Below are 10,896 nucleotides of genomic sequence, written 5' to 3' on the forward strand. Positions count from 1 at the left end.
AGGACGATGTCGCGATTGTTGTGCTGCTCTCCGACCATGAGAACTGCAACGTCATTGTTGACTGGCCCTCCCCTTCCCCCTCCCTTCCACCTCCACCCTACCCCCTCCCCTTCTCCCCCTTCCCCCTCCCCTCCCCCTCCCCCCTCCCACCCCTCTCCTCTCCCATCCCTCCCCCTCCCCCCTCCCCCCTCTTCTCCCTCACGTTTATACACGGAATGCCGGGTACTTCCCCCCCCCTCTTCTCCCCTCCCCCCCTCTCCTCCCCCCCCCCCCCCGTTCCCCTCCCCCGCCCGGCAATGCCGGGTACTTCTGCTAGTATGCTATGAAGCAGCGAAACTAGTTGGAAGTGCCTTCAATTTTGAATATGGATTGATATTCAGAGCAGCGGCGAGTCCTTTAATGAACTTAACACGTACATTATAAAATGTGTCATAATCGCTAAACATGTTTTTGCAGACATTCGAACCCGAGGCTCTTGTGATATAAAGCAAAGTGTGGCATAAATAAAGATTGTAAAAATATTAGGAAGTGCAGAAGCTTTCAGAGTGTTTGCAACTGCAACAAAAAAATATGTTACAAGGGGATATTAGACAACATCTAATAATTTAAAGAATGTCAACATCACAGTCATTCATATTGCCATAACAATACGAGCTCAAATCTCATCATAATCTCCATCAAATCATCATAATAATCATAATAATATATGAATCAATAATAATAATCATAATAATAATATCATAATAATCATCATAATCAAACATATCATGAATGGTTCGATATTCTTATTACAGAAGGGACATAATTAAAGTATCTGCATGGACTCATAATACTGGGAAGATGACAGGTACTTGGACCAGGTCACATGTAAATCCAGTAGACAAAAAAAAGGAAAGACACGTACACATTCGAACTTCAAGAGCATAAATGTGCAATCGCAAACTGGCTGCAAAACCAACACCCAAATGATGTGCAGATCCATCAGCGTATATGTTGCACACATTTTCAGGGAAGCAGACGGGCGTACTCGGCCATGGCGGGAGATTTCTTGACACTGTCCCAGATGCGTGCCGAGTAATGAAACCTCAAGCATGGGTAGAGATGGAACAAGACAGCACATTAAATGCTTGCGAGTCAACTGCAACGAGCCGTTTATTGCATTATGCCGCACCCGGTGTAGATGCAACATATGGCATGCAATTGCATTTCATCGATATGGGGGAACTTTCCAAAGTGTATTAAAACCTGGCGTGCTGTTAAATAATTAACCTTGACACTTCTTTTACAGCCAGGCACAGCGTTTTCAAACCAGTGAGCAACACTACAAAAATATTGACTACAGCCTCCAGCTCAGATAAAAATCCACAATGCAATGAACATTACAGAAAAGTTGGGTACTTTATTTATTTGTTTTTGTTCAAAATGAAAAGGGGAAAAAGCTTGCCATGACAACATCCCTGTTTTGAAAATTTCATTCCAAAGTTCATATAAAATCTTAGACAGTAGTGTGACAGAGTTTAATTAAAGTTCAGTTTTAGACCCATATTTACAGTGAGGAAATTGTCATGAACTAGCACAAAAATATTGTCACAATGTTCATGATATATGGTCTGTCTTAAGGGGACAGTCACAGCAAGACAACTACCTTCTGCCTAGATAAGATATTTCCATGGCATCGAGTTAGCAAAAGCATCCTCCAAAAATACCTCTTAGGCACCAGTTTATTTCCTCCCACCTGCGGTTTTCCCATCTATTCTCTCCGATTTGGCACATTTAATCTCGTGACGGTGCAGCTGGAGCGAAGCAGCTTGCTTTCTCAACGTGGAGGGCTAACCTGATTGAGGACAATTTCACTCCTGGAGGCTCACAACAAGTTTATACCCTTCTCAAGATAAGCCCGAAATATCTTCCCAAAAATAAAATCGCTGAACTATCCGAACCTCCTTCAAGTCATCGTGGCACCTTGTCAAGAATATCTCTGGTGTATTCCTCCCAACCTCCATCCACACCCTTGCTCTTCTCAAACAGCATCACCTCAGATTCTGCTCAATATCGAGAAAAAGCCTCAACTCAGCGCATGCATCCAAATGACATGTACCCAACCCATCCCGCTCCTTACCCATCTAGTCAGGTTCACTGTTTTTTCGTTCAAAATCATGGTAGATTAGCAAACCTATACATTTTTGGAAACGTTATTACATGGAAAATCTGAAAATCAATGTTTACATTTGCCAATTCCGACCAATTCGATTCGACCAGTTCGACCAATTCGACCAATTCCATTCGACCAATTCGACCATTCGACCAATCGCTTCGATCGACCATTCGACCATTCGACCAATTCGATCGATTCGATTCGATTCGATTCATCGAATTCGATTCGTTCGACCATTCGACCAATTCGATTTGCCAATCAATTTGACCGACCTTTGCTTGTGTGGAACGGACTGTGAAAACGATGCGGACTATATTGTCGGATACGACACACAGGACAGTGATGACGAACTCTAAATGGCATATTCTGTAATCGTGTATGTTTGATGCCATTGACTGCCTGTGTATATTTTGTCATTGACTGCCTGTGTAGATGTGAAGTTATACTGACTGCATGTGTATACATGATTTTGCTGAATGCCTGTGTATGTTTGGTGATATGAATTATTGTGACACATTTTGATGTTATTAACTGCCTGTACAAAATGATAACATGTATTTGATTATGCAACTTATCGCGAATATAAAGACAGTATTTTGCAATTCAAAACCTTTGATTCGTGTCTTACCATTCCCCATAGCACTAATTTGATACTTTCATTGGATTCCTTGTCCCTGAAAATATAGGTTTAGCATATTTTAAAAAGTTTTTAGGGTAATTAGAGGCAGAAATAGAACAAAATATGTATTTTACAGTGGCCATTTTGAAAATCCAAAATGGCCGCCATACAGGTATCTCTCCAAATGTAAACATTGATTTTTAGTTTCCTTATGCTATAACCTTTCCAAAAATGTATAGGTTTGCTAATCTACCATGATTTTGAACGAAATATAATTTATTGACATAGTGAACCTGACGAATCCAACCTCCTCATATCCACTGGCCTCTGCCGCCTTAATTTGACCTCTTTTACAGCCGAAAAGGTAGATAATGTTCTATCTAGACTCAACTCTTCAGCAGCAATGAGCCAAGATGGCATCAGTGCCCTTGTTCACAAATCCTGCTCTGCTGCTTTTGCTTCTCCTTTGTCTGCTGTCTTCAGCTTGTCCTTGTCTGGCAACCTACTACCTTCCTGTGAGTATTGTTTCACTCGCACTAAGGGTGCAAAAACAAATCCTCTCAACAGGCCAGTAGGTTCACTTCTAATTATAAGCAGAGTCATAGACTCAATCATGACTGCTGATCTTTCCTCTTTTAAAACAGCCTAATCTTTGATCACAAGTTTGGATTCAGTTTCCCTAAACTATAGATATGATTCTGCTTCTCTCTCAAAAATGGTTGGAGACCAAAATTCCCAAACAAGATGTGAGCACCAACACCCTGGACATATACCGGGCATTCTACAATGAAGCCATGCATGCTCTGTTTGGTAAGCTCGCTGAATGCTGCATACAAGGGTGACTCTTCCAGACTGTCTCAAGTTTCTGCCATTCGTACAATTCAATACGTGGCTATTAAGGTAAACCCTCCATTCGACTCTCCAAGTGTACGATGGTGCACCCCAAAGTAGTCTTGGGCCCAGTCGTATTCTTCACATACATAAATGACCACTTACTTGATGCTCTGGAAAACTGTTACTTTTTCAGACAAGCAAAGAACCTGTCCTTAGGGACGGGTTAATTCCCCCAGCATTACGAGCGACCCAGTTGCCCCAGCATTATGGATGGGCCAGTTTGGCGGTCAAAGGGTTAGGAATGACCGGGATGGTGGTGGAGAACTGAGCAACTCCTCATCCATAAAATATCCCATATGGTCTGCGCCTTAGATAGCCTCTTCTATTCAAACTACTACCGCATGGCTTCTCGTGACGACCCCTGTTTTTAACTAAATGCAGAGGTGTGAAAGGCAGGTGTCTGGCACCTTAAAACAAGGATTGCTCCAGGTAGGTGGAACTTGTTAGCCTTGGCCGGCAGTCTGCCTAGGTCCCTAGGAGAAGGACAACTCTAATGTCAAACCTGGGTGGGTTTAGCTCATTAGCCTTGGTCTGCAGTCTACCAAAAATGGGGGTAGAAGGACTGTTGTCTCGAAGCAGACTAGTTAACCTGTCCCAGCCCTTTTTGTTCTGTGAAGAGACAACTTTTTACATTTGTCTCGTTTCAATCCAAGGAGTTGGTTGTTCTGCTTTTTTCCCCTTGTGTAGCCCCCACCTCGAGTGGCCTTCTGGCTTTGTGGCGGACAATATCAGATTTAAAAAATAAAAATAAAGTTCCCTTTGCATTAAGCATGGGCTAGTTCCCCCAGCATAATGGGCGAGCCAGTTCCCCAAGTGTTACGGGCGGGCCAATTCCCTCCAGAATTACGGATGGGCCAATTCCCTCCAGAATTATGGACGGGCCGATTCCCACGAGAATTAAGGACGCGCCGATTCCCTCCAGAATTACAGACGGGCCAATTCCCTCCAGAATTACGGGCGGACCAATTCCCTCCAGAATTACAGACGGACCAATTCCCTCCAGAAGTATGGACGGGCCGATTCCCTCCAGAATTACGGACGGGCCGATTCCCTCCAGAATTACGGAAGGGCCAATTCCCTCCAGAATTACAGACGGACCAATTCGCTCCAGAATTACGGACGGGCCGATTCCCTCCAGAATTACGGACGGGCCGATTCCCTCCAGAATTACGGACGGGCCGATTCCCTCCAGAATTACGGACGGGCCGATTCCCTCCAGAATAACGGACGGGCCAATTCCCTCCAGAATTACAGACGGGCCAATTCCCTCCAGAATTACGGACGGGCCGATTCCCTCCAGAATTACGGACGGGCCGATTCCCTCCAGAATTACGGACGGGCCGATTCCCTCCAGAATTACGGACGGGCCGATTCCCTCCAGAATAACGGACGGGCCGATTCCCTCCAGAATAACGGACGGGCCAATTCCCTCCAGAATTACAGACGGGCCAATTCCCTCCAGAATTACGGACGGGCCAATTCCCTCCAGAATTACGGACGGGTCAATTCCTTCCAGAATTATGGAAAGGCCAATTCCCCCAGAATTACAGAGGGGCAAATTCCCCCAGAATTCCGGACGTCCATAATTACCTCAGAATTATGGACGGGTGAATTTCCCCAGAATTATGGGTGGGCGAATTCCCCCAGAATTACGGACAGGCAAATTCCCTAAGAATTATGGACTAGCGATTATCCCAAAGAAATGACGTGTTTTAGTATGACTCATAATACCACGAGTGAGGCCATGTCATACATGGAGTCACGTCAAGGAGTCTGATTAATGTCACCTGTTGCGCCAGGACTATTGCCACTCCTGAAGATCGCCAAATTTACCGAATTTGTACTGCGATATTTTACTAATTCCAATTAATTCCTTGAAAAATCAGAACTATTGACAACCTACAAGGTCTGTCTGTAGCTCAATGGAGTACTGCTCTCCCCTAAAGGTTGGCATCCCAGCATCAGTTATTTCTCTTCTGGACTTCGTGGAATCAATCTCTCGACATTTTTGGTATCTCCCGTGATTAAAGTACAAGGCCTGTTGCTCAGAGATAGAAGACAGGTCAGTGGTCTCTCTGTTTGCCTTGCTTTGTCCAGAAGTGGCCTCACTATAAATATATCGGCATTTTACCCTGTGTAACCTCACTCTTGAAAGAGCCCAAATATAAAACCCCACGTGTCAAGCAGCAATTCTGTAGCAAAATTTACCTCTAAATTGACAGCAGGCCTCAAAGTTAACCTTGTATGTGAGCATAGGGACAATACAAACCAACTATATGTCCTTCGTGCCTTATGTACTATATTTATAACAAGTTACCAGGATTGACTAACTGGAAATTCTCCCTGAAAGAACTACCCAATAAGTTGCTTATTCGTTTTAATATTCAAGACATAAGAGCATCACATCAGAACTAGTGAATACCTAAGAAGAAAAAAAACTTCCACAGGTAGAGCAACATGGCATGATACGGCCTGGCATGGCATCGATTCTTCAAGAGAGTAAATTATCAGACTTGTGGAATCAATTCTACAAAGTACTGTTACATCCATCAAGCAAGATATTGTGCAACCCTCATAAGGTGAACTGTAATTTTTGCCCGGTTCTTTATAGACCCTAGAGAAATTATTTTCTGCATAGCACTTATCAAACAAGCTGTAAAAGGGTGAACATCATGTCAGTGCCTTGTATTTTTGGAGTCGAAGCCACATTGATTCTGAAGTAGCAGATCTTGTACAAATGGTCCAATTTGATTCAGGATGATTCCAGTAAATAACATCTCAGTTACACAACAACCTAATACCCTGCCAATCGTTGTAGGTAAGTGTCCATTCTTTTCACGTCGAGGGCAGCATTTATGCAATCCAGACTGATGGCAAAACACCACTCAGCTGAGTTACGAAACAGAGATACAGCAGGGCTACAACAGCAATTCCTCCAAACTTAATCACAAAGCACATTCCAATGCCGTCTTGAGCTGCACTTTGGCTGAACTCTTAATTTACCAGAATTTTTTTTTGTTGAATAGCTGTTGACATAGATGGAGAAAACCACTTAAGTAATGAAATCCTAACACTCAAATTGTTCATCAAAAATTTTACTTTTTGGATGCATTTGTTATTATGGTATTATCATTTCCACAGCCTCCTGGTGGGCGATAATTATGAACAAACAAAAATAAAAAGTAAAAAAAAACAAGAAGTCTTTGCATACGTGAACATAACAAATTAAAGGCATGAGAAGGTGTGCGTGGTGTAAATGGACACATTTTATGATTTCCCGACTGCTATTTGAAACTGGAAATTTCTTATTTCGCCTTATTTCGCATTTAAAATTCCATCCTCACCATACAAACCTTTCAAAAACTAGCATCATCTGGTTGTATTAATACGATCTTTCGATCTTTGTAACCAATATTTTTAAAAAGGCCAATGGCAATGGGCTCACCTGGTATAACCAGGGAACTACTGGTAGGTGTGGATGATGCGGTGGGGGGAGGGGTGGGGGTTGGGGAGGGTTATCCCCCCTGCTCCCCCCCCCCTCCCCCCCCCCCCCCCCCCGTAGACCACCTCGATGAGGGCAAATTTTGATGCGGCCATTAAGCAAACCTTCGTTAGGCATCATATGTGAAGCTTGTTGCCAAGTTTCATCAAAATTGTGTTTGGTTTAAGCGATAATGACCCCTGTGTTTACAGACTCAATGATTGACTGACTTACCTACGGACATTGCTCGATGGCATAAGCTCACTGGACTAAAGTCCAGGTGAGCTAATAATGAAAATAATAATTTCTCCTGCAGATTAAAATTACAATCAATACTTTTCATCCTGCAAAGTAAATAGTTGTCTTTTTCTTTTTTAAAGAAGACTTTTCCATGCCATTTTTCTAGCCCCATGCTAAAAACTTTGTGATCACGTTTCTCATGCCAATGACCACAACTAAGAATAACGAGCATCTTGCTATTTGGCCCAACTTTGACAAAAGGAAGCCTTAACAATCACTCCCTAAAAATGGAAGGAAAAAATCCCCAAAAGGTTGTGCCTGTTGATGTCCTGTCTGTCATTGACCTCTTTGCCTCTGCAGTTGCTCACCTTCTCCCTTCCAAAGGAGTGGACGTGGGGCTGGTGTTGTCTGTTGTGGAGGGTGAATGTGCTCATGGATCGTGCGATTGTATTGAGGTTGAGGAGAGTGGATGCGGCACAAGCATGATGGGCATGTTTATTGGCTGCCTCCTTTGTCAAAAAATTAATGTAGAAAAAGATTGGTGGATGGACGCAGAGCAGTTGGCGAGCGTAGAAAAGAGTATATAGTATACGCAGATGTGGAAATGAATAGATATGCGCAGTGAAGAGTAGAGAGGTGTGGAGAAGAGATGAGGCAGACAGACAGTCTAGCTCGAGAGACAAAGGTGAAAAAGTGGAAAAAGTGAGAGGGAGAGAGACAGAGAGGGAGAGGGAGAGGGAGAGGGGGAGGGAGAGGGAGAGGGAGAGGGAGAGAGAGAGAGAGGGAGAGAAAGCGCGCGAGAGAGAGCGAGAGCGAGAGCGAGAGCGAGAGCGAAAGCGAGAGCGAGAGCGAGAGAGAGAGAGAGAGAGAGAAAGAGATACAAAAAGGTGAGCGATTGCATAAAATAACTTGTTTAACTGTTATGATAATGCTAAGGAACACACTCTCTCACCAGTTTTTTTCCGTCAGTGTAGCATGAGTGAGCTGCGTACGTGGTATGCTGAACACAAGACCTCTCAACTTATTGAGTAGAAAGTTAAATCCCGGGCTTCCTTTGTACCCAGGAAGCAGAGAAAAAATTTGCCCGCTTGTATTCCCGTGTCCTGTCAAAAGATGGAAATGGTGTTCTCAGCTGCTGAAACAATTCAAATTGCATATGCTCAAGCAGAGTCACATTGTACATTACCAACAGACCTGATTTTGAAGAACCTTCATCTTGTTCTGTGTCCATGTGAGGTAGTAAGAACAAGTTTACTTCACTGTCCAAGAAGCCATGCTGAATGCCAGGAACAATGCCATGCCTTTTGAAAGTGACTGAGCCTGCATGTAGACAGCACACACAACATGAACAATAACAACTTAAAACGCAGGTACAATATAATTGAAAAAAGGTTGTTTGAATGTTATAGAATTGAAAACAGATTGGCCGATTTCCACCAGGTTTCGCAAATGTCCTCAGAGTACCGAGAGTCGAGTAAAATAAACCCCCTTCCCTTCCTCTCAACCCACAAGGGTGGGGAGACAATATGCAAGTTTCGTCTGTATATGTAGCACACTGCAAGTGATTTAACCACTGACCACTGCTGGAGGAAAGGGGTATTAACACCATATTTCGCATGGGTACTAAAGACCCCCTTCACATCCCAAATAGATGGTGAGATGACTTGCAATTTTCACCTCCACACATGGCATAATATGAAGTTTAACCACTGATTCCTAACAGTGGGAAGGGGTATTGACACCATGTAATACAATGTAAATAAGAAATTTTGAAAGGAAGGAAGAAAGATATAGCAATGGATAACAGTATTCTTCACAATACATGACTTTCAAAATGACAAAATGGTGTATGAATGCTAACGAGGCCTTTAATGCAGGCACTATGTCTGCGTTTTGTGTGACCTCGTTTCTGCTCTCTGGGAACTTTTAACCTGCCGTTGCTGGTGCGAAATCTGAAATTAAAAGTCTTTTTAAAAATAATTTTCAGTATTTAGATGAAAGAAAGCAATTTAAAAATGGTTAACCATAATTATTATATTCCTGAATACAAATTGGACTCAGAAATATAGGAATATGAGAAATACCTGTGGGTGAGAGGTATCAACTTCCTACCTTTTCCTGTCAATACAATTATCAAGCAGTGACAGTGGATATAAAAATGTGTACACACACGCACACACAATGCGCACACACGCGCGCGCGCACACAAACACACGCACACAAACACACACACACAAACACACACACACACACACACACACACACACACACACACACACACACAATTTATCATTCAAACTTAAGCAATATTTTGTCCCGTGGTATTGTACATCTTCCATTTAAGAAATCTATTGTACATTTGTCTATTGAATTCTCGCACTGGTATTTTCCATTGATCCATTGATCTACTGACCCACTCATTCATCCTGTCAAATTGTTTGCCCAGGAATAGATTTCTTTCATTTATACCATGGTTTATTGCTATATGTTATGCAATTTGATGTTGTTGTTGTTTGTTCCGACCTTCACTTGCATGTGTAAGGGGATTCCCCCTACAAGCTTGCTTTTTGCGATTCTGCCTCCTTCAGCTATTCAAATATCTTCTTTATATCTTGTTACTATTATTGAAGGAATCAAATGTTTTGATTTTTGATTCAGATTGTGCACTCGTGAAAATAAAGTCCTCCAGATTAATTTTATGAATTGCATAACACAGCATATTATTATTTATTTAAAAGTTCTCACGTTTTGGTTATTAACTCATAGCAAACAAGCCATCATTCTTTCATGGTGCGAGTTAACATTCGAAATTCAACGGATTTTTGTTTTGCCTTTTGGAGTATCATTTCAAATCCTGGTCTAAGACATTCACTCTTACCCTTATATTTTAAGTTGGAATGCCTGAGCAGACCTTCAAGGCTGCAGAGCAAATCCTGCAAGTTTTCTGGACTAAAGTCCTCCTGAGTCGCCTTGTTATGCAGGAACACTGTACAGAGAAACAAAGCACGCATGGTAAATGTTAAATGAACAAACATTATGAACAAGGCAAATGAGGTACACAAATTGTCGATAGAAGCAGCAAAGGTCTCACCAATGTGGGGATAATATTCACCCCCATTGGTTGTGCCCGGGCATGAGCCACCATCAATGTTCGGCAAAGGAGAGCATGGTTTCACCATCTCAGCCGCCTGGAGAAATCTATACAGAGACATCATTCCAAATAATACAAAACATATTATGATCATAAATCAAAATAGTTGACGAGAATAGAAAGCCTTATAGCCACAGGTGCAAGAACCCATTTTCAATCCATTTGCCAGGTGGGTCACATGCTTGATTAGGATTTATGTGTGCACACAGTAAATCACCAAACAAGTAGTGTCAAATGAACTGATATGTACAAAGATGGCAGCTAAAATACCTGATGAGTTTGAGATCTATGAACCAGTCTTGCACAATGAGGATCAGGTGGCAAACGGTGAGCAAGAACGCCGCCAGCTGAAGAGA

The 10,896-nt window shown here is 42.6% G+C and overlaps 1 protein-coding gene across 2 annotated transcripts in view; it reads right to left on the reverse strand.

The window, feature by feature from the left end:
* Positions 1-375: 375 nt before the first annotated feature.
* The window catches only part of SMG9 (SMG9 nonsense mediated mRNA decay factor), a 105,648-nt gene continuing 95,127 nt past the window's right edge, over positions 376-10,896 (reverse strand). For both annotated transcript variants that reach the window (XM_068110009.2, XM_068110010.2), the window contains exons 10-15: positions 10,811-10,896; positions 10,481-10,587; positions 10,268-10,375; positions 8,584-8,709; positions 8,342-8,492; positions 376-1,084 (exon numbers count right to left, since the gene is read on the reverse strand). In XM_068110009.2, coding sequence (XP_067966110.1) covers positions 1,006-1,084; positions 8,342-8,492; positions 8,584-8,709; positions 10,268-10,375; positions 10,481-10,587; positions 10,811-10,896 — 657 coding nt within the window. In that variant the 3' untranslated portion in view covers positions 376-1,005. The remainder of the gene's footprint in view (positions 1,085-8,341; positions 8,493-8,583; positions 8,710-10,267; positions 10,376-10,480; positions 10,588-10,810) is intronic.

Source organism: Myxine glutinosa, chromosome 3, assembly GCF_964187855.1.
Source record: "Myxine glutinosa chromosome 3, kmMyxGlut1.1, whole genome shotgun sequence".
In the NCBI taxonomy this organism is placed as follows: Eukaryota; Metazoa; Chordata; class Myxini; order Myxiniformes; family Myxinidae; genus Myxine; species Myxine glutinosa.